The 23795-nt window shown below is 64.0% G+C and overlaps 1 protein-coding gene across 1 annotated transcript; it reads left to right on the top strand.

The window, feature by feature from the left end:
* Positions 1-16201: 16201 nt before the first annotated feature.
* NPTX1 (neuronal pentraxin 1) lies at positions 16202-21001 on the top strand. The gene is made up of 5 exons (XM_090291215.1): positions 16202-16624; positions 16886-17093; positions 18975-19219; positions 20094-20273; positions 20775-21001. Exons 1-5 carry the CDS (start codon positions 16202-16204, stop codon positions 20994-20996), a joined length of 1278 nt encoding a protein of 425 aa, XP_090147341.1. The 3' UTR covers positions 20997-21001.
* Positions 21002-23795: the final 2794 nt, after the last annotated feature.

Raw genomic sequence — 23795 nt, 5'->3', positions numbered from 1 at the left:
CGCGGGGCCGTGTGCCTCCCGTGTGTCTGTGAGAGGGGCCCAGGGACAAGGGGGCGGGCAGAGCGTGTGGCGAGGCCTGCCACCCTCCTCTGTACGCCAGACCAGCCACCCGAAGGGCCTGACGCAGCAACTGACGTGCTCCGTCCAGATCAGCTCATGGGCACGGGGGTTTGGGTCACTCTGTCTTCCTGCCTTGTCCCTCTGGCTCCCCCTCACCTCTGAACGGGGTGCAAGGTGGTGAGGATGATGGGTCCTGTCTCAGCAGGGAGCAGGAGCATTGCGGCCCAGCAGTGGACCTGGAGTCCCTGCAAATGTCCCCTCCCCCACTCCTCACCCCAGCGCAGCCAGCCCCCACTGCCAGTGCCGGAGCGCCCAGCGTTGGCTGCTGCGGCACCTGCACGCGGGGGCAGACCCACCCCTGGACTGGAGTGCCGGCAGGTGCCGGCGGCCGGGCTCACTGGGCCAGGAGGAAGGGGCCACAGGGGCTTGCAGGACAGCCCTACAGCAAGGGCACAGCATCTACATGGGCACATTCGGGACACGCACTGTGAACTCGCTACGCCAGCAAACGTCAGGGGTTCAGCAACGGGCTCCCCTCGTTGTCAGCCTGGACCCCAAGTTGCAGGCGTTACGCTTTCTAAAGGACAGCAGCTGGGGGTCAGGAGGGGCTCACCCACGAGAGTTCCTCATGCGACAGGGTCGCCCGAGCACGAGATGGAACAGCTCCATTTTAACCACCCACTCTCCCTGGGAGCTGGCCCCCAGGTGATCTCTAATTATTACAGAAATCTCCGATTTCTGGGCTGGTTTCCAAGGTCACTGCTGTGGCCATTCTTCAGAGCCTGCCGATCACCAGAGAAATCAGACGGAGGCGCTGGGGAGCGGGAAGTCACACAAGGCCCACTGCGCACTTAGAACCCGCCCTGAGCTCTGGGGGACCCCCACGAGGAGGCGGTCCCTGAGCTGCAAGCTCTCCCCTCGGGTGAGCAGAGAACCCACAGGGCACCCGTAGCCGTGGCCCAGGGGTCCCAGGTGGTGTCCAGCTCTCTGACCTTCCTGCCACCCCAGGCAGGGGTCACTGAGCAGCGGGGAGGGGCCTGTCTTCGGCCGTCACGTGTCTGGGGACCCTACTGCACTGCGTGCACTGGGGCCAGGCACATCCAGTGTCCCACAATGTGCTCACAGCGCCCCTGCGAGGCTCCCTGGTCTGCGCCCAGTGGGCTGGGCCCCGTGCCCAGCCGCTGGTGCTAACACGGGTCTGGACACCGCTGGGAAGTGGTGCTCAGGTGAGGGGAACGTTTAGCTCAGCAGACTCTCAGCACAGCCGATCACCCCCGTAACAGAGCGGGACCTCCACCAGCCAGCTGACCCCTTCAGAGAGGTCCCCGGAGGAGGGGGAAGGGCTTCTGCCTCCAGGCTGCCTTGGGCTCCAGACTGCCACCTCCACCACTGCCCGCAGGGTCTGCCCGTGCCTGCCTCAGCCAGCTCCTTGAATGAACCTCTACTTCTCTCCATCTGCAGACAGTGATATAGGCAGGGATACCCTATGGGCTGCCCTGCACACCCTATGGGCTCTGTCCCTTGGGAAGGGCCTGACTGGGACCGTTCCCCGGCCCCAGATGCCACCAGAGCCAGCCGCAGGAGCCACCGGCTCGCCGTCTCTGAGATAAGAGGACGGGATGGCAGGTGCCTGGGTCTCAAGTCCTGTTGTTGGGGTGAATGAGTGTCAGGGTGGCCGGCCCCACCCACTGACTCAGCGGCCCTGAGCCAGTCCGATCACATCGCCAGGCACTCAGACACCACAGGCTGGCACGGGAGGAGGGAGGCCTTGAAATTCTATGTGTCCTCCCCGCCATCTGGGAAGGAAAGCCTTTGAAACTGTGCTTCCAACCCCAGGCCAGAAAGGCGGGAGAGGGTCCACGGCACCCACAGAAAGAAAAAGCCCATAGAACAGCATCGGTTAAGTGCCCCCTCCAGTCACGCTCCGAGTTATGGGGGTCCCTGATGCTCACAGAAGAGCCGTAAAGAACTGTGGGTAACTGGCCCCACTTTAATTCACTGCCTCCCTTCCCTTGTGTGTTTTACAACAAGATGGACAGATGAGTCTGGAACAAGAGAAGGATTCGGGCTAACAGACCCCCACACGTCCCTAAGTCGGGGCCGTCACGTCTCCCCGAGAAAAGCTGGGTCAACCTTTACCTGTCAGTCGATATGTAACTTCTTCCCCGCCATCCCCCGTTCCACCAGCGGCGTGTCCTCGGAACAGAGGGCCCGTGCCCTTGGCCTTCTGGCCACAGGGACGCCGGCCACCCTGGGGCCAGCCTGCCTCCCGGCTCTGGGCACCCCGCTTTCGCTCCCCTGCTCCCCGATACACTTGCGTGCATGCTGACGGGCTCGCTGACCTGTAATTCTTCACCGCGTCGGCGAGAAGAACAGGGGTTCTCTGATAACACCGAGGCTTGACTGCCAAGGGGAACCCCGAAATGAGGCTGAGTCGCCTCCGCCCGTCCCCGGGAAGCTGGCCAGAGCGCCTGCCCGCCAGCCCTGCTCCCAGACGCGGGTTTCATGAGTCACCCGCTCTCGGAGCAGAGAGCGCGCCCGGCCCGGGAGGGCGAGGAGGCGCCGGCGCCGGGTCTCCGTTCAGAAGACTCACTGAGCATGTGGGGGCGAGGGAATCACACCTGGATGTGTGGGGGGGTGCCCACCCCTCGGAGGGGGGCGTGGCCTCCTAAGTGCAGGTGTGGGTGCAGGCTGCTCACGCCAGCCTTGCTGCCGACCACCTGTGGTCCTCCCCAGGCAGTTAGAATCAGTTACTTATGAGCGTTTCCTGCAAGTGCTGGGGACCCCTCATCACGGAAGACTTGGAATGTTCATTGTTGTGAGTCGTTTTTAATTATCACAGGAGGACGTTTTCATTGCTTTTAGAGAGAGGGAAAGTGGGGGAGAACGCGGGAGAGAAACGTGCTGAGACAGACACCCAGGGCTGGCCGGGGAGGGCAGGGGCCGCCACCCACGGAGAGCAGACCAAGTCCGGTCCCAGCCGGAGGGGACACACCCATGATGGGGGTGGGAAGATGAGCTTACTTTTGTTTTTAATTATTATTTTTAATTGTAGTAAAATACATATAATGTAAAATTTACCATCTCAACCATGTTTTTTTTTAAAGATGTTATTTATTTTTAAAGAGAAGGGAAGGGAGGGAGAAAGAGAGGGAGAGAAACGTCCATGTGTGGTTGCCTCTCGTGCACCCCCAACTGGGGACCTGGCCCCCAACCCAGGCCCGTGCCCTGACTGGGAATCGAACCGGCGACCCTTTGGTTGGCAGGCCGGCGCTCTCTCCACCGAGCTGCAGCGGTCGGGACCCGTCCTAACCACGTTTGAGTGCACAGCTCGGTGGCGTGAGGCACATTCACGCTGTTGTGCAGCCGTCACCACCGTCACCCCCACAACGTTCCCTCTTGCAAAACAGAAACTCTGTCCCCCCAAACACTGACTGCTCCTGTCCCTCCCCTCCCCGGTGGCCAGCATCCTACTTTCTTGCTCCATGAATTCGATGTAAGTGGATCCTACAATGTGTCCTTCTGTGTCTCCCTTATTTCACTCAGCATATTGTCTTCCGAGTTCATCCACATTGTGGCACGTGTCAGTTTCCTTCCTTTTTCTCAGGCGAAACGATGTTCCGCCACATGGATGGACCCCGTGTTGGTCAACCCCTTATCCCCTGATGGACACTGGGTTGCCTCCTCCTCTTGGCGACTGTGAGTAGCCAGCATCTCCTTGAGACCGTACGTGGCTTGAGGGTCTTCGGGTGTGCACATAACAACTCTTCCACTTACAGAATTCAAAGCAGCGGTTTTTCTTTTCTTTAAAAAAAGCTGTTTATGTTTAGAGATTAGGGAAGGGAGGGCGTTCTTAGTGAGCACAGTGAACACCCTCCCCAGCCCCAGCTGATGCTCGGGTGTCCTCCTTGACCTGCCCAGGAGGGGCTGCCAGGATTATTCCCGCATCATAAGTAAGGAGAGCAAGGCAAGGCTCCCGCCGGGGTGGGGTGGACCCAGGCAGCCGGACGCCTGCGCCCGTGTGCTAACCACTCTGCTTGATGGCTTTACTGTCCCCACAAAAAACAGAGAAGCAACTATAGTTGCCATCCCGTGGAAGAAGTCGAGTCACAGGCCCCTTCAGTGGCCCTGAAGGCCACACGGCTTTGCGTCTGATTCCTGTTGGTAACCTAACAGCCATGGTACAGTGATTGCAAGACGTCCACACTTCCTTCCCCCTCCCTCGCCCCTCAGACAGTGTCCCTGGGACGGGCCCACGGCCCCAGGAGGCGTGGGGACCTCGCCGGTCCACAAGAGACAGCGTCTGCTGGGCCCCGCGGGGTCGGATACGACAAAGGTCAGGCACCCAGGGGGAGCTAAAAGCCCCCAACGGTTTAACGAGACCCCGCCAAGGGGGCGCTTGACTCCCACTGAGATTAATTTTAATCAATTATTAAGCAAGAGTTTAATATTTTAAGAGTTTTCTCAAACACAGAGAAATGAAAACATATCATGGTTTTCTTCCCTTATAGCTTCTAAAATAAAAGTGTAAAACAAGTGACTTTTTTTTTTTAATCTTTTTTTTCTGTCGAAATCATTGAACATCTTTGTTTTTTTATGTTTTAACTTGTTCTGTGCTCCCGCCGCACCAAGCTCGTTGTGAGCCCGGGCGGGCAGAGGGTGGACGGCCTGACGCTCACATGCCACCTTGTGGGAGGACCCCAGGAGATGCCACCGCACCCTGACCCTCCCGGGTCACAGCGTGCGCAGGGCAGCCGTCCCCCCGCGCCCCTGAGGAGGACCTCGCGCGAGAGGCCCAGTGTCTGCTGTTGAACTTCCTCCGACCACCCTCCCAGGACCTGGGCCTGCTCCCCCTTCTCGCTGCTCCCCGGGCCCTGCCTTTCCGGTCAGAAACCGGGACCAGCGGGTAGAGGGCATCAGGAGAGGGGTGAAGCCCATTAGCCCCTATACGATCAACTCTGGAGTTCTAGGGGTGACGGAGCTCCCACTTTTATGTTATCAGTTCCCCTTTGGAATCTGGTACCATGTGCCTTCTTCCTCCCACACGTCCATCCATTCGTCACCCACCTACTCATCCATCCATCCATCCATCCATCATCCATCCATCCATCCGCCCACCCTTCCCCATCCATCTCACCCACGCCCACCCAGTCCTCTGCCCACACATGCAACAGCGGACGCCAAGTTCCAAGTCAAAGACTCACTCTCTCAAGGGAGACACACCTGGAGCCCTACACATACCCAGACTCCTTTGCTGTATCTAGATCGTGCCACGTCCTAATTAAGGCAGAGCGTCAAGGTTCCACCGCACTTGCAGAGTTTTCTGAAACGGGCCGGCGCTCTGCGCTGACGACTTCCAGGCCACCTCCCCCCGTCGCACGCTCCCACACGGAGGAGGCTACGGAAGAGCCTTTCTCTGGCTCTTCTGAACTCTGAGTCTCACTAAGCAAGGGGCGTTTTATGGCTGGTTTGCCTCCATAAAATTCAGAGGGTGACTAACACTCCCGAGAAGCCCTGTCCTGCTCCCGGCCGCAGTTCCAGCTTCCCTGCGTGTGGGCTGTCCTCACCGAACGTCACCGAGGCAGGGGGACACGTAGCCTTTCCTGCGTTCCCTGGGTTCGATAACAGCTCTGCTTCAACTCCTCAGTCGGGCGATCTCTATATCCTAAAGATAGTATGTAAAATATTTATTAAGAAGAATCTCTATTTTTAACTAGGGATGATTTCGGTTCTATTATTCATGCAGCCTCAGAGGACAGGCTCCTGCCTGCGGGCTTCCAGGTGCTGTGAGAGGGAGCAGGGGCGAATCTGAAATCAGAAAGGGGGCGGGGAGGGGGCTGCGAGGGGCGGATTTGGCCGCTGGTGTCTCTGAAAGTTCCAGCCAAACATCCACATGGAGGGGCACAAGTCAGTGACAGCTGTGGCCCTGCTTTCAACGGAGTCACCTGCACCCTCGGCCCACCTTCTCGGGGCTCCCGCTTACAGGCAGACGGCCCTGAGCCATGCAGGAACCCTCGACGTGACCCCTTTCAGCTTTCAGGGTGGGGGTAACCCTCGCTGTCAGACACAGGCACCACGTACGTCCCCAGCAGCCCGTGCTGACAAGCCATCCGCACTCGAGACCCAAACAGGAACATGCCTGGCCTCTCGCTGGGCTGGTGAAGGCCCCAGAGCACTGACCCATGGAGAGACAAAGGTCATGCCCGCTGCGCCCCTAGACCCCACACCTGGTCACCCGGAGCAGGGACGAGGCCGCCCCCAGCAGCAGCAGCCCCGGCCAGTACCCAGCCAGTAGCCAATGGCAGACAGGCACCTGGGGACACACGCATCAGAACATCTAGTCCTTCTGTTCAGCAGACGTGGAAGTGACCGGGAAGGAGGGAGAGGAACAGACAGACGGACGTTCTCATTTGGCGCCTGACCCACGTGGGTCCACGCCAGCCTGTGCAGAGGAGGAGCGGGCCGTGCCTCCTTGCACACGTGGGACGCAGCGTCGGGGGAGGGCGCGCGCGGGGTCCCGCTCTGCCCGCTGCCTGCCGCTCAGCCCTGAGGCGCAGGCGCGGCCTCCCTGTCTTGGCACCCCCTGCTCATTCCTGGGTGTAGACAGAGGGGGGACAGGAGAGGCCCCCACAACCACACCACGCCAGGCACCCAGGCCAGCCCGCCTGACCTTGTCCAGTGCAGTCGGCGGCAGAGGAGACCGCGGGGAAGGCGGCCCCGTGCCTGGGCTTTCAGGACATCGGGGGCGAGCGCTCAGCAGCAGAGCGAGGCAGGGACAGGACAACTAGGTCAGCACCCCGGGGTCCCTGGGAAACCCAAGCAGGCCGGGTGCTGTGAAGGGCGGCCGTGAGCCACGGGGAAGGGCGCCAGGGCCCGTGTCTGACTCGCTCTAGAACACAGGTCCTCCAGCGGCTGCGGCCTCCCGGGGCTCGGCTCCTCTGAGACAGCAGGAGGACGGGGAGGGGACAGAGAACGCAGAGGCCATCCTGCTGCTCCCCCAAGGGAGGGCTGCGGTGGGGGACACTGGCCTTCCTGCCCCTGTCGGCTTCCCTTCCCTCTCCCCGGCTTGGCACCAAGGAGGTCTTGAACCCGGGACCTCCACAGGCTTCTCCCCTCACCCCGTGCCATCAGAGGCACCTGAGCACCCAAGGGAGGAACGGTAACAGCGACCGTTGCAGTTCTCCGGGACTAAGAGCTTCCACAGACCAGCACCCGTCTACCTAAGCCCTTTCCGGGGCTGGTCCAGCTTAACCCTGGACACAGCCCAGAGAGGTGAAGCCACCTGCCGGAGGACACACAGCGGCGGCGCAGAGGGACTGGCTCCCTGCCAGGCGCCCTAACCACGTCACACTGCCCAGTAGTGTCTGGGCTGCTCCAAGCCCGCGCTCAGGGACTGCGGGGGAAGCCGCAGAGAGACTGGCGGCATATCAGCCTCGGCCCCGTGTCCCAGGCTGCACCAGGCCGAAGTTTCCAGGGCGCGTGCAGGGCTGCCAGGAAGGAGCTGTCTGTCCCTTTCCTAGCCTGGCGGCAATGCACAGCCACACGCCTCTGTCTGGACGAACCCCTGGCCCAGCATGTCTTCTCAGTGGAAGGACGCCAGCTGCCCAGCTGGGAGTCCACCCCGCACATGGCGGGTGCACCGGCGGCCAGCAGCGATGCTGTGGCTCTCGTGGTACCAGGCCTGAGCTCACAGCCTCCAAAAACCACCACATACCCCTGTCCGAGGTCCTCAGGGACGCAGCAGGGCAGCTCGGGGCTCGGGCTCGGGAGGCCCCGGCCCAGGGCCGGCAGGGCTCTTCCTTAGGGAACTGGGGTGGCTCAGGTGTGGAACTCAGCTCTGACCCCGGCGGTGCCCACAGCGCGCCTGCGGAAGCGAGCATGTCCAGGGGTCTCTGGGGCAAGTCTGCAGGCCGGGGCTGTGGGTGGCCATCGGCCCTCACCCGTGCCCTGCCATGGGCGTTCAGGGCTCTGAGGACTTGCCAGCACCCGCCACGAGAGGACGGGGACATGCCTGCTGGTGCGGCAGCGCCCGAGTCTATGGCCTGGTCGTGTGACTAGTGACAGACCTGCGCGCAGCAGGTGAGAGCCTGGGAGCGGGAGGGGATGCAAACGCCCCATGCGGGCGCCCCAAGCGTGAATGCTACAAGCAAACCCATGTTACAGGCAATCTGGCCTCTCTCTCCAGCTGGCCCCAGAGGCTTAACTTAATCGAGCTGGAACAATGTCAGAAAAGAGCTGGGGGTGCACAGATCCCTGCCTTCCCAGGGTCGGTGGCCTCGCCAGGGCTGTGGGGACTGCAGGGCCCATGCAGCGCTGTGAAGTCACCCAAGGGTCTCTCCTACCCACCTCACTCTCTCTCCCCTCCCCCGCCGGAACCAGAGCTCTCTTGTGGCCTCTCCTCCCTCCCTGGAAAGAAGAGCTAAGCCTTCCCCACCCCCAGCGATGCGCCCCCATCAGAGGGAAGCCCAGGGAGGGCCCTGTGGGCTGCTGCGTGGTGGCAGCACCTCAGGCCTCTCTCTGCGAGGAAGACAAGGGAGGCCTTCCTGCCCGCGATGCCCAGCAGGGATCTCGGGGACTGGTAACCGTCACCAAGGCCACCCGCTCCAGGGCCACACGGGGGGGAATGGTGGCGCAGGCTGTGCAGTGAGGCCCCCTCACTCGCTGCCCTGGGGGTCGCTGCACCCCTTTCTGGGCTGGCAGGTTGACCTGCGCTCAGGAGTGCTGAGTGGGGGTGCTGCTCTGGTGTTCACTGCCAGGTGCCGTGGTGCACAGGGTGGGTGACAGGGCGGGCGGCGTCACCAGTGCAAGCCCCCCCTCAACGTCACTGGCCCTCCCCCAGGCCTGGGTCCCTGGGAGCTGCCCATGGTGACAGGGAGAGCCGGTTCAGGCTCTGGAGAGACATTTTCTGTGAATGGCCAGGTCTCCTTCCCTCCGGCATCAGGCGCGGCCCTGGCGGGCGGGCAGCCAATCGGAGTGGCCCAGCCGCAGGGAGGCCCCCCCTCCCCCTCCCCCTCCCCGGGGGTGAGGGATTCCCCCTCCCCCAGGCCGCCCACCCGGAGGCTGTCCCTCCCTTTGCACCCTCCGCCATCCTTTTAAAGGGAACATTGCAGATTTAAACCACAAATTACATTTTTAATGAAACCGCTTCCCAGTAGTGCGGCCGCCATGCAATATTGATGAGCTCTCAGCGCCCGGCCGGCGTGAGCGCGCCCTGCAAAGCCCTTCAGGATATTATGCAACATGGAACCAAATTAATTATTTGCAACAATGGGACCCGCATCTCCGTTGTGCTGCTGGGCCCAGTGAGCGTAAAACGGCCACTTGTCATTATTTCGGCTATAAATGGCGGTCACGGGAGGAAGCTGTGGCTTCACAGACCCCGAACTGCACGCGTGAGGCCAAGATAAAAGGGCGGGCGTAGGGAGAGGGCCCGTGCCTGCAGGAGAGGGAGAGGCCGAGAGGCCCGCCGGGGAGCACTTGGGCCCACGAGCCGCGTACTGCAGCAAAATGCAGCGGATTTCTTCGAAGCCAGGCGGCTCTGAGCTCCCCACCCCCGGCTCTCCCAGGCATCCCCTCACTTAAAGGGGCAGCAGGCAGGGCTGGGCACCTCTCGCTGGGGTCCAGATGAGAGCCAACCATGTGGCGGGGGTGCAGGGGGCGTGCGGTGGCCCGAGAATGGCCATCAGCGAGTGGCCAGGTCTCTCTCCTGCCAGCCCCTCCTGCTGCCCCCCACCCTCCGGCCGGCCACTCAGAGGTTTTCCAGTTGGTAGTTGCAAGACAGCTGCTGGAGCTGGGGAAAGGCCACCAAATGGGAGAATTGGGAACGTCCCCAAACTGACACAGGAATAGGAACAGAGGCCAAGGGCCAGCGGGACGGCGACAGAGGCTTGGGGAGGGTCGCAGGACTGCTGTGCGTGTGTGAGCTCGCCGGGAGCAGCCGCAGCGGCCAGGGCTAAGCACGTCAGCCCGTAACTCATGCTGCGTGGACACTGCCTCCACACGAGGTGGAATTTGGGGTGTTCTCCCCCTGCCACCCTGCTTGCACCCGAAGTCACCAGGACAGCCTCCCTGACTGGTGGGCCTGCCTCCTCCAGAGCCCACGCAGGGTCCATCCTCCACGGACTGTCCAGGACAGTCCCCTGCCCCCAAGCCTTCCGGAGCACCCCAGGTCCCTGTTGCGGTCCCAGCCCTCTCGGGTGACCTGGGATGGAGGTCCATCCTGTGCTCTCCGCACGCTCTGCTCCAGCTAGTCTCAAACACCTGGCTGCCCCAGGGCCTTTGCACAGCTACCTTTGCTCCCCTTTGGCCGGACCATGACCCCTCCTGTTTCAGAGCTCAGCTTACACATCGCTTCCTTGGGAAGGTCCTCCCTGACCCCTGGCCTTGGCCAGGGCCTGCTGTTGCTCCCCCAACGTCCCTGAGTTAGTTGGGCTCTCCCAAAAGCAGGGCCTGGGGCTGGTTTGTCTGTGAGGTGGCCCAGGAGGGAGCGGGATTGCGAGAGTCCTTAATGGAGTTGGCTGCTGCTGGGGACAACCGGGGCACAATCCCCTGGGACCTGCCCAGGAGGCGTATGAAGCACCCAGAACTATCCTCCTGCAGGAAGAGAACGGTGCCCGCCCATCAGTTCCTCACGCCACCAGCGCAGGCTGGCCTCACACACAGTGAGCCCGCCCTCACCCCCGCCACCTCTGGGCGTGCATGTGAGTGTGCAGAGCAGATTGCTGCAGGCGCCCTGGGGGCTCGAGGCTGCACATGGGGAGCCGGCCACGCTGAGACCCGCCCCCGCGCAGCAGCCACGGTAAGAGGTGAGGCCGAGAGCCGAGGGTGCGCTTCCTGCCACAGTTCTCACCCTGCCAGGACCCCTTATCTGGGTAGACATCCCCGGAGTGAGGGTGGGGACACGCGACCATGTGCCCAGCCCATCCTGGCCCGTGGGCAGCACTGAGCAGACAGTGGTGGCAGGAACAGATGAAAAGGGGATCACTTCTCACCCCGCCAAGAGGGGGTGACAGGGGACCAGGAGACTTCACGGTGCACAGGGCGGAGCTCCTTAGGCCGGCAGGGGGCTTCCCGGGAGGGCAGCCGGGGCCACAGCTCCTCTCAGGGACCCCGAGTCTGGTGCTGGGATGCACGGGGAAGGGTCAGGCTAGCCTTCCCAGTTTCCTACTTTTCCTGCCGCAGCCCCCCCTGCTCCCAGCACACTGGCCGCCTCTGTGCAGAGCAGAGCCTAGACAGGGGGTGAAAATCTTCCCAGAAAGGGGGCTTCGTGGCCGCCAGTAGGAGGCCTGTTCCTTCATTCCTTTGTTTTCTTCCCGGACACAGGACCGGCTTGAGAGTTCTCCTCCACCCCAGCCCCCACCCAGGATCTGAGAGGTTAGAACACTAAACCTTTGCACAGAAAGGGGGGGAGGGGCTCAAGGACAGCAGCCCAGCCCTCGTCTCCTGCCCTCCCGTCAGCCCCCCCTCTCGGCGGCGCCCTTCCTGGACTCGCCCAGTCCGCCAACGTCCAACAGCGCCACTGTCCCAATGGTGACCACCATCTGTGCGCCAGGACTCTGCCGGGCGTGCCCTGCCCCCGCCCCGGCCCCCCACCGCAGGGCCAAGTCTGGGCTCCAGGGCTCACCCTGGGGCCGCTGTCCTTGCCGACATGGCTCACCCTGCGCCATGGGTGTGGGGGTTGGGGTCAGCCCCCCAGAAGCTTTCTGTGAAGCCCCGTAAAGCACTGGTCCTCCGGTGCGTGCCCTTCGGCCCCACCAGATTCCACCTTAGAGAAACCCTAATAAAGCCGTGAGTCGCAGGTGCCAGAGTTTAAGCAAAGGGCATGAAACTGAAACATAAAACCAAGAAGATGCTGAACATCACCTTCAGAAACAATTAACTGGAACGCTCTTACGTCTGGACATCTGGGAGAGCCGGGCCTTGCAGAGGGTCCTGGGAGGCCATTCACCGGGCGAACGGATGAACCAGCGGGAGCGCAGGGTTACCCGCTTGTGCGGCTCAGGCCGGGGCTCTGACCCCTGGCGCCTTGATGGCCACATCTGTGAACCCGGTGAATTAAAGCAAGAAGGGCACCTGCCGGCCCCCTCACGGTGCCTCACCTGGTCAGGTGAGGTCAGGTGTGTGAACACACCTTGTCACACGCAGGGTTCCAAAGAGCCGGCTCCATCTGTTCTGGGGTGCACTGGCAGCCCCCCGGTCCCCCGGGCCCTGGCACCTGCCGTCTCTGCACCCGTCCACGCAGCGTCCCCGTGGCAGCAGCGGCTGCAGCGGTCTGCTCCCTGTGGAAGGAGCCCACACTCCTGCCCCGCGGCCACCCGCGGCGGCGCAAGCACAGCCCTGGCCGGTCAGCGCCATTTCATTCCGAAGCTCTTCGATCGTTTGATATGACAGGTGCCCCTCCTGGCGCCTGGCAGCTGGCAAGTTGGTGTGCAGGACACAGGCTGGTGGCACCCGCCCCCCGCACCAGCCAGCCCGGTGACTGCAAACGGGGTCCTGGGGCGGGGGCCCCAGTCACTCCAGACTGGCTTTCCCATGCACCGCTCGGCTGTCCCGAGGGCAGGGGAGAGGGACGGCAGCGTGCGGAAGCCTGGAGGGGGCCGTGCACCGGGCACCAGCCCCTGTCGCCCCCGGATGGAGCAGCCAAGGTGCCACCGAGCCCTGACAAGTGAAGGTCCTCAAGAGTCTCAGATCCGCGGCTCCGTCCTTTGTTCCCGCCACGACCTTCCCTCCTCCATTCGTCGTCACTCCAGCAGCAGCCTTTCAGCGGTCCCCCGCGACCTCCTCCAGCCTGCCCTCCGAGGAAGGGTCCCCAGGGAGGGCCCGGTGCCCCTGTCCATTGTCCTCCCAGGTCCCCCCCGCATCCTCCCCATGACCCATCTCACGGGGAGCCCATCTCTGCCCAGGTGGAGGTTCTATACCAGGCGCTAACTCCAGCCGTAGCCCTGGAAGAGGACAACAGGCTCAGGACACAGCGCCCGTGAATGAGGGGCAGACTTGGCTCCCACCACGGCACTCAGGTCCTCAGAACGCTGCCCCGCCACGGCCGGGGAGTCTCAGGCCACACTTCCCCAGCCCCCACCTCCCTACACCTCCCAGGCCTCCAGATCCCGTCCAGCAGCGGGTCACCGAGCTTGCAACGGCTACATCTGCAGGAATTTGAAAGCTGTTAAACACAGCCGTCATTAAAACACCAACTGTACAAACTCACAGTACAATTACTTATACTAAGAATGAAGGTCATCCATACTCAGAACTCATCCCTTCCTAATTATTTCTATTACATTTTCCTAGCACCTCTGCTTTTGAGGTTCTTTACACCGGTCACACCCCTAAGGTGGGAGTGCCTATAACCAGGAGGCCCCATGTCCCTTTCCAGCCCCAGGTGTGTGTTTTACAGGGTCCCCACTGCAGTCTGGGTGCTGGCCCAGGCCAGGCGTGGAGACCTGTGACCACACACGAGCCCCTCCACACGCCCCCATCCCCCCGACCTGCCAAGCAGGGCATGAGACAGCGTGGGCTTCCTCCAAGGAGGATCTTGTTCATCCCTCTCCCCAGCCCCGCCCCCGAGCTCCTGGCTACTGGAGGGACAGACACCGAAAACACCACCCAGACAGAATCTCCACCTGCCCAGGGCCTTGAGTCTAGTTAAAAGGATTTATAAGGATGGAGAGAGGTGGTAGTTTGACCCTCCCCCTGTCTGAGCAGTGACCCTGGGTATGCGCAGGGGTCCCACACAGCAGCGCCTTCCAGCGGAGAGGTCACCCCGCTGGACCGCTGTCTCCTCCCCTTGGGGTTCAACACTTCCCTTCCAGAGATGCCCCAGACTCTGCCCCATGGCCCCTCCTGCCTGTCCGACACCCTGACCCAGCTGCAAGGTCTCCTCTCCTGGCGAGAAAAGCCGGTCTCCCTGCCTTGCGCGCAGGCAGCCTGCACCCCCGCCCCCGTGCCCCGCCGCTCAGGACTCGAGGCCCGGCCAGGGATGCAGCTCCATCCACGCAGCCTACCACTTGGCGGGGCTCCGCTTCAGCCGCCCACAGTCTTGATGAGGCTCACCCTCCCTCTCCGCCAGGATAGCCTCGCCCCAGGCCCCTCAGGAAGGGCCTCCCACTGGGGTGGGGAGGGGGACCCCCAGGGAGAGGATTCCCAGTCTGTCTCGGGTCTCGCGCCCCTCACACGGGTAATTCCTCGGGAGCCGCCTTCTAGCCTGGGGCGCCCGGGCGCACACCCGCGTGGGGATTCTGGTGGCTCGTCCTGCCCCCCCACCACGCAGCGCCAGGTGGGCAGCGAAGGGTGGGAACCCTGCACACCGCCCCCCCTCGGGCCGCGCTGGGAGCCAAGGACAGCCGCGTGTGGGCCGCGGGGTCCCTCTGGCGCCGGAGAACGGAGGCCAAAGGACATGTAGGACATGCAGGGTAGACTCAAGGCTAAGATTCCGACCCGACGCAGGCGGGGGGCAGGGGGCGGGGGGAGCCCGGGACAGGGGCGGGGAGAGGACGCCCAGGGCGAGAAGGACACCGTGCTTTCTCAAAAAGGTGTCAACAAACCTGGCTTCTTCTCCCACGGGCTCCCTGGAGCTGCCGGGGAGCTGCCTGTGGACCCACACGCCGGCCACCGGGCCGGGCAGGGACCTGTCTTTTGGCCATCACAGCGCCCAGCGGGGGTGAGGGCGGCGGTGAGTGTCGGGTGTCAGCAGGGCTGCGGTTTGGGCTCCAGCCCTTGGCTTGCCCTGTCGCCTGGTGCCAGACCTCGGGGGTCTTGGTGCCCCAGTCTCCTCCACTGTACAGTGGGGGCTCGGAATGGGCCACCTCCGAAGTGCCTCTGGTCCTGACCCCCCGGAGGGCCAGCCGCACGGACCCTCGGGGGAGCCTGGCGAGTATGTGGCAGCCGAGCCCGAGCGCCACTGGCCAGGAAAAAGGCGGGAATGTGTGTGGGGGTGGGGGGTGGCTACGACTAAGTGGCCCTCCTGGGAGCTTTGCAGGTGGGACACCCTCCACTCCCCAGGTCCGGGACCCCTCTCTGCAGACCCTCTGCGGAGAAGAGATGAGTTGGGGTTCCGGGCGGGATCCAGAAAGCCCAACATGCACGCTGGAGGCACCCAGACACGCAAGGCCCTCGGGGAGCACGGAAGGGCCGGCCCACGGGGCCCCGCAAAAGCACCTCGGACTCGGAGCCTTCCGGGGACCATAGGGAGCGTCCAGCCCCGGAGGCGCCGTCTGCCCGGAATCGAGCTGGCTCCGCTGGCAGGAAAAGCTCCATCCACTAGGGCCGTCTCAGTCTCCGAGAAGTCCCCTCCCACCCCGCAGGCACGGTGTGGGGGCTGTCGTTCCCTGGAGAGGCTGCCCAGCTCCCCGAGGTGCGGAGGTTGGGGGTAAGGGGCGCAGGAGAGCAGGGAACGAGATCATGGGTGTAAGCGGTTTGTCAACCCCACAGGGACATCTAAGAAATGTGGAGCGACCCGCGCCTCCCTCCCTGGACTTGGCCACGTCTCGAGGCTCCGCTCCTCCGTGGTCCCCACCCCGGCACGCGTGTGTCCAGGATTTGAGTCCTTGGGGACCCAGCCTCCTGGAACAGCCCGGCCTGAGTTCCTCAGGTGTTCTGTGTAGCGAAGCGAGTTGAACAGAATTCTGCCTCGGGGCGGCGGTGGCCTTCCACCCATCCCGAGCCCCGCTGGAGATTTGAGGACGTCACGCAAGTGGCCGATCCCCAAGTATGAGGCCGCGGCCTCCCCCACCCCAATTCCCTAACCCACGCCGCGGCCAGAGGAGCTGCTGGGGAAGCGGTGCGGGCAGGGGCGGGGGCGGGGGCGGGCGAGGGGGGAGGCCGCCGTGACGCGGAGGTTGGGGGGAGACGGGAGGAAGCTGCCCCCCTCCCCGCCCCGCCACCGCGCGCGGGTGCGACCCCCACCGCTCCTGGGGCCGGGGCCGCAGACAATTAAAGCGGGATTCCTCCCCCGCTGACGTCTGCGGCGCGAGGCCCCTCCCGCGGGGGCATAAAAGGCGCGGGCTCCGCAGCGCAGGCAGCAGTGGGGGCCGGACCGCGTCTCGGTGCGGACTGCGCGGCAGCCGGAGCGCGCCGCCCGCGGAGCCCCAGCCGAGCCGAGCGGAGCCGAGCCGGGCGCAGCGCCGGCCCCGCGCCCGCAGCCATGCCGGCCGGCCGCGCCGCGCGCACCTGTGCGCTGCTCGCCCTCTGCCTCCTGGGCAGCGCAGCCCCGGATTTCGGGCCGACGCGCTTCATCTGCACCTCGGTGCCCGTGGACGCCGACGTGTGCGGGGCGCCCGTGGCCGCCGGCGGCGCCGAGGAGCTCCGGAGCAGCGTGCTGCAGCTCCGCGAGACGGTGCTGCAGCAGAAGGAGACCATCCTGAGCCAGAAGGAGACCATCCGCGAGCTGACCACGAAGCTGGGCCGCTGCGAGAGCCAGAGCGCGCTAGACAGCGGCTCCGGCCGCAAGCAGCCCGGCTCCGGCAAGAACACCATGGGAGACCTGTCCCGGACGCCGGCCGCCGAGACGCTCAGCCAACTCGGGCAAACTTTGCAGTCACTCAAAACCCGCCTGGAGAACCTCGAGGTCCGCACCGGCCGCGGTTCCCCCTCCGGCGCGCGTGCCCCTCTGCCCCCGCCTACCCCACTCCCGACCCGGCCGGACACCCCCCTCCCCCAACTCCAGGCGCTGCCGCCCGGCCGGGCGCCCTGAGCCTGCTGCGCCCCGAGGATGGCCACTCGCATGAGCTCCCCGCCAGGCCGCCCCCGCAGTCGCCCTGAGGGGACCGCGCCGCCAGCCTCCCGCCCGGTCCCCGCTCTGCGCCTAACGCTGTGGTTCCCCCCGCAGCAGTACAGCCGGCTCAATTCCTCCAGCCAGACCAACAGCCTCAAGGATCTGCTGCAGAGCAAGATCGATGAGCTGGAGAGGCAGGTGCTGTCCAGGGTGAACACGCTGGAGGAGGGCAAGGGGGGCCCCAGGAACGACACGGAGGAGAGGGTCAAGATCGAGAGCGCCCTGACCTCCCTGCACCAGCGCATCAGCGAGCTGGAGAAAGGTAACCGCGGGGGAGGGGCCCGCGGCCCGTCTGGCGCCCTCAGCCCCTGGTGGGCCCCTGCCAGGGTCCTGGCTTCCTATAGTGGAAACTCAGAACTCCTCCTCCCCTCCAGGGCCTTCCTGCCCACCTCTGCGTCCTGCACAGGGGTCTGGGCTCCCAAGGGGTGTTGCTGGTGGGGCTGGGGCGCTTGGGCTCTGGCTCTCTCTCTAGAAGGGAAGCAGAGAGAGGACGGGATCGCCTGGTGTCCCCTGCTGGTGTCCCCTGTCCCCCTCCACGCACACTCTCAGACTCACAGGATTTTTCCAAGTCTGATTTGTTTGATCTTCAGTAACTTTGCACTGTGGTCAGCCAGGCCCTCCCTCGTTCTGAGAAAGCCCGGCTCTCACGGGTCCCCAGCCCCAGCAAAGAGCTGGCTCGGGCTGGACCTGGGTCCTCCTGGTTTCCTCCCAGCTCCTCCGTGCCCATGGGGTCCTCTGGGGAGCTCCCAGTACCCCCCCCCGCCTTGAGCCCCTCCTTGTGGTTTTCTCTTTCGAATGACACAAGCCTGGGGACCCTGCATGCCCTGTGGCTTCGGTCCCCAGCTCCCCAGAGGCCCCCATTGCACCCCGAGGGCACGGAGGAGTGTGATGGCTTGGCCTTGAAGGCGCAGAAATCAAACAAGGTTGTAAGTGGGGGGGGCACCTGGGCACAGAGCAGAGCCACGTGACCTTTCTTACACCGCAAAATGTGCCGGATGGATTTAAACAGTGCCATCTTAAGGCTCCTTATGTAACTGAAAAACACACCAGGGGAGGGGGGGAGGGGTGGGGAGAGGAGGGGACAGGAAAACCACCCCCTGGAGAGGCCAGCTTGAGATCTGCTCTGAGGGCCGGGGACTGCGTCCCCAAGGGGCCAGCATAGCTCTGTGCCCTGACACTTGGCCTGGAGGAAGCTGGCCAGCAGAGAGCTGGCCCAGCAGGATGCCTTCTAGAAATAACTCTTGGCTTGGGGGCCGGTTCAGTGCTGGGCTCCCCAGCAGGCCTGGGGCACCCTCTGGGGCTGGCGGACATGTGGCCTGGCCCAGCCTGGGGCTGGCGTCCCTGCTGCATGGGGCGCTTTGCTGGAGTCAGTCACGGTGTGCCCAGGGCCATGGCCGCCTGGTTTGTGTGGATGGGGAGGGGCAGGCAGCGTTCCCTGGAGGCACCCCAGCGTGCGGCAGCTGGTAGCCAAGAGTAAGGGGAGACTGTCAGCCAAGGACATGCGGGAAGCTCCCCCAAGAGGGAGTGGCATAGTCCTCCAAGCATTGACCTCAGTGTGGGCCCCTGGCCCCCTGCTGTTTGCCCCTCTGCAGGGATCCTGGGAGGGATGGCTCTCCCTCCTATGGGGGGGGGCACGGGATTCTGGAAACAGCCAGAGTCCTCAGGGCTGGCTGGCTGGGTCAGGGGAGCGACCCCGGGGGCTGGCTGGTGGGAAGTGTGGCGGGCGCAGGGCCTGGCTGTCTTCACAGAGGCTCAGGAGAGAGGAGGGTGTCTCAGCACCGTCAGCAGCCAGAATCCTAGAATCAGGTCGGCCCCCGAAGGGGCTGCTCTGAGGGGACCTAGCCTCTTTCGGGCGGGGAGGGGGCCTCATTCCTCTGGGCCACACCTCAGAGGGTCAGCTCACAGGGTGTGCACCCACCCACTCGCTGCTAGTGCCCCTGAGCAGCCCAGGCCCATCCAGGGGCTCACGGTCCACCGTGCTCCCCGACCAAGCCCCTCCCGCAGGGGAGCCAGACCCTGGTGGCCTGGGACAGAGTGCGGGGCCCTGCTGAGCCCTCCCAAGCCCCTGCAGAATGAAGGTGGGCTCTGCCCTGTCAGTGCATGGTGGGGTGCCAGCATCAGGGCCGGGTCCTGCCCTCCGCAGGCCAGAAGGACAACCGCCCGGGGGACAAGTTCCAGCTCACCTTTCCTCTGCGCACCAACTACATGTACGCCAAGGTGAAGAGGAGCCTCCCCGAGATGTACGCCTTCTCCGTCTGCATGTGGCTCAAGTCCAGCGCCGCGCCCGGCGTGGGCACGCCCTTCTCCTACGCCGTGCCCGGCCAGGCCAACGAGCTGGTCCTCATCGAGTGGGGCAACAACCCCATGGAGATCCTCATCAACGACAAGGTGGGGCCTGCCCCGCGGGGCCCCACACCGCGGGCTGCGGGGGCGGGCCTTCGGTGGTGGGGACCACAGCCTCCGGCGCTGCTGAGGCCCCATGGGGAGAGCCTTGCCAGGCGGGGCTGGGGGAGGCGGAGGGAGGAGACCAGAAAAGAAGGGAGGGGTGCCCTTGCCCGGCTCCATGAACTGGGTAGCTGGAAACTTCCCACAAAGTGAAAGCTAGTTTAGGGGGGCCCAGAGATTCTTCCTGAGTCCAAATCTATTCTGCCCAGCGCCTGAGCCCTGGGAGGAGGCCGGGGCAGCCTTTCCACAGGAGCCCCTCCCCCTCTTGGCCTCCGTCAGCCATGGGTGCGCGGCCAGCCCTCATGCTCCCAGCCTCTAAGCCTGGGAGCTAGAAAGTGGGCCCCAAGCCCTTGGTGCCCCACCAAGGGAGGCTGTGCCTTTTCTGGGCCCCGTCTCCCCAAGGGAGAAGGGGGTTCAGTCTGCTGCCCCACCCGCCCCGCCTGCACCATCTCAGGGTGAGGGAAGCACTGGGTCCGGGGCTGGTCTGAGCCTTCACGGCCTCGGCACCCACTGCCCTGGTGTCACTTGGGTTCCCTGAGGCCCTGGCAGTGACGGGTGGGGTGTTGGAGGAGGGAAGAGGGGCCAGAGGGAGCAGGGGCTCAGGCCCCCGGGGTGGCCTCTCCATCTGAGAGCTATTGGGGGGGGTTCCAGTGGATCTCAGAGGCCCCTGACGGAGAGACCACATCCCCTCTGTGACTCTGTGGCCCGCCCACAGTGGCTCCTCTTCAGCTGCCGGGCAGGAGGGCGGTCACAGCTGAACTGGTCACTAGCGGGGGTGGGCGGGCCCGGAGCGTCAGGGACACCGTTCTCCCCCCAGGTGGCCAAGCTGCCCTTCGCCATCAATGACGGCAAGTGGCACCACATCTGTGTCACCTGGACCACCCGGGACGGGGTGTGGGAGGCCTACCAGGACGGCACCCAGGGTGGCAGCGGCGAGAACCTGGCGCCTTATCACCCCATCAAGCCCCAGGGCGTCCTGGTGCTGGGTCAGGAGCAGGTATGGCACCCCCAGAACCAGAGGCCGGGCGGGGGAGAGCGGGCAGCCCCTGGGAGGCGGGGGGGTGGGGGTGAGGAGGCAGCCAGTCGCAGAGGGAGGTGAGTTGTGCAGGGGTTCCGGCGGGGGAGGGGGGGCTTACCGGGGAAACACAGGGCGGTGGGCTTGGGTCTCAGCTGCCCCATGGGGCCACCATGGCTCTGGAAGGCCACTCCTGCTTCTTGCAATGCTTCCTTCCCGGGCGGGGGGTGGGGGCATGGAGGCAGCAAAGCCCCAGGCTTTCTGTTCCCCCCCGAAACAGAACGGGGGGGGGAACAGAAGGAGTGGCTGTTGCAGGAGTGGCGTCTGAGTTCCCGGACTAGAAGCAGGGAACGTGGGGACATGGCCCCAGGCCCTGCCTCCATGGTTGTCCAGGGCCCAGCTGACCCCCCGTCACAGGCTGTGACTGGAGAAGCCCCCTCTCTGGGAGGGCTGGCCAGCAGCGTCCTCTGCTTTTCTCTGAAGGACACGCTGGGCGGCGGGTTTGACGCCACGCAGGCTTTCGTGGGGGAGCTGGCCCACTTCAACATCTGGGACCGCAAGCTGACCCCGGGGGAGGTGTACAACCTGGCCACCTGCAGCTCCAAGGCCCTTTCCGGCAACGTCATCGCCTGGGCCGAGTCCCACATCGAGATCTACGGAGGGGCCACCAAGTGGACATTCGAGGCCTGCCGCCAGATCAACTGACGCCCGGCCGGCCGAGCCCCCGCCCCCGCCCTCGGCCCCGCCCCCGCCCGCCTCTTCTGCTTGTGCGGTGATGCCCCATCATCTGCCCCCCAAAGACTCCAGGCCATTGCCCTCGCTCACACGCGCCCACGCCCGCCCGGTTTGGTCCTGGTGCGCATGACGCAGGCCTGGCTCCCGCGCGTCCCCGGGGAGGCGCCGTCTCTCGGAGCCCCGCACAGTTTCGCAGGCGAGCCCGTGCCGTGACGCAGGCGGCGACGTTCTGGACAATGCAGGAGTAGGTGAGGGCCGCGTGCGTGCGAGTGTGTGTCTGAGTGTGTGTGTGTTTCCTGGGAGGCTCTTTCTTCTAGAACGAGGCGTTTCATCTCCTTCTTCCTTCGTGGCTTCGGGGAATCTCACGGCTGGTCAGACCCCGTCTCTGCCAACCTCATGCGCCGCCTGCACGCCGCGGGGCCAGGGCAGCTCCCTCAGACCCACGCGTGCGCCTTCTTTGCAAAGCTTGTGCTGAGTGACATCTCTGTGTCGATAAACTAAATGTCTTTAGCGGTTTGCTGAAGTCCGGGAAGGAGGGCGCCTGTCCGTGGAGGTTTTTTCTCTTATAGCAGAAGTGGATTCCCTGAGGACGGAAGGCAGACAGTGTGTTGGGGGGGCACCAGGGCCCAGGGCAGCAGAGGTGGGAGGAGGCGGGGGGAGGGTCGGGCGGTCCTCCCTCGGCCCCAGAATCCTGCCTTCCCACCTCCCACAGCCAGGCCCCTGGGCCCCCTCTCTGCCTCTGGTAGTAGAAGCCCAGGGGCTTCAGTGGGTCAGCCCAAGAGGAAAACCCACACTCTGATTACGACGCAGCCATGCAGGGCGCAGAGACTCACCGGCCCTGGTGACACCTGCAGCCATGTGCCCCCCTCACCCAGGTCTCCAGGGGGCAGGGTCCCTGGAGACCTCTCACGGGGAGCCAGGCCGCATGGCCAGGCTGTGCCCTGAAACCCACTCCACACCTTACGGGCTCGAGTCCTGCCGCAGCCCCCACCCTGTCACCAGCTGGTGACACTGAGACCCGGCCAGTGTTTAGAAGCTTCGGGGTTTTTTTTTCCCCATGAAAAGCTATCATGAACATTTCCTTCCAGCCCTTCTGAGACAAGAGGTGTGTGTGTGTGTGTGTGTGTGTGTGCATGTCAGAGAGAGTGCACTCAGATCAGGCCCAGGGAAGGGTGAGCTCCCTGCTTTTCTGCACCGTCGGGGGGTCGCACGCCCCAAGGGCACCTGGACTCTGTCACCAGGAGTCCAAGCAGCAAATGGCTGGCAAGTCTTTCTCGAAGTCCTCCTGCACTGCCTGGCTCACCTGCAGCTGCAGACACTCCTCCAGGAGAAGCAGGCCTCTCTGCCTCCTGTCCCTCCCAGGGGCACTGGCTCCTGAAACGCGGGCCCGTGTTGTGTCGGAACCCCGTGCATCTGTGTGTGTCTGTGTGGTGTCTCCGTCCGTGTCCACGTGGGTGTCTGCACGGTCCCCGTCGCCGCCCCGCAACACACCGTGCTCGTTCGGAGGGTGCGGCCAGGCTGCGCGTCGTGATGTGACAGTGGCTTTTTGACCTTCGTGCTCCGTCAGAGCCTGTAGGCTGCGGCATCTCTGGGTCTGCAGGGATCTTCTCTGTTTGCATGTCCCTCAGGGTGGTGTGTCCCCTGCTCCCCCAGTCCGATGTGTGTCCCCCTGCCTGCATGGACTCCTCCGGTTCTGTGTTTTGTGCCGAGTGCCACCCATTGTTCTGTGACCATCCACGTAACTACCGAAAATGGCTGGGAAAGCACGCTGAGGGAGTCGGAGGTGGTCCCGGGAGAGGCCGCTGTCCCTCTCTCCCTCCCCGCTCCCCAAACCCGCCAAGAAGCATTTTCCTGTGTAGGAAGAGAACAGGCCGAAATAGCACCCATGGAGAGAGCGAGAGCTTGGAATCACCCCTCTAGACCAGACCGCCCACCCTCACTCCAGCCATCTGGGGGCTGTCGCGAGGCCAGGCCCAGAGCGGCTCGGCGCTCTGCGGTCAGCACCTCCCGGCAGCCCTGAGACCTCCCGGACCCGGCCCGCCTGCCCAGAGGGCGTGGTGGGAGCTGTCCGCTCAGGACCACAAGCCATCCTCTGCCCGAGCCCGAGATGGGCAGAGCACACCCAGACGCTAGGTCTACGTCCCCTCCCGACCCTCGCCCTTCCTGCCCTCCCAGGCGTACTCACGGCGCCAGGGCCACAGGCTGACGTTTAGCGCCCCGCCCCCCGGAGCCCGTGCCAGGCCCCTGGCGCCCTCACTGTGTTAACACTTGGCACTTTGCCGCCCCGAGAGAGGCCGGCCACAGCCACCGATCTAACCCGCGTAGTTTCCGCCTCCTTAATCTGACCGACGCGCCCTCGTGCACTGAGCAGCCCACGCCTATCTCAGGTAAGCCGTTTTATAAAACGAGAAGATTCGAGCCCTGCGGAGGCGGCGTGCGCTCCCGCCGAGCTGACCGCGGCTCCCGGCGCGGCCACGGGCACAGCCACGGCACAGCCGCCCACGGGCACCCCGGCCCTCGGGGCCGAGACCCCTCCTGAATCGTAAGCCTTCTTGCTTTTGATAACACGGTATTATTTCTCTTACTGTAGAAGAAAAAGTTTATTACCAAACAAGAGTATTTTTATGAAAGAAAAGGACAAACCTATAAATTAACTCCACCTCTAACCCCCTTGAAAATACTTTCAGGCTCCGCCAAAATGTTGGACTGAAAGCGTGTATTTTGGAAGAAAGAGATACATTTTGTATGCTTTTTTTTCCTTTTGTAGAT

This window comes from Furipterus horrens, unplaced genomic scaffold (assembly GCF_987537825.1).
Source record: "Furipterus horrens unplaced genomic scaffold, mFurHor1.1.pri manual_scaffold_11, whole genome shotgun sequence".
In the NCBI taxonomy this organism is placed as follows: Eukaryota; Metazoa; Chordata; class Mammalia; order Chiroptera; family Furipteridae; genus Furipterus; species Furipterus horrens.
Note: the sequence above shows the minus strand (reverse complement) of the source record. Positions and strands in the feature narration are given on the sequence as shown.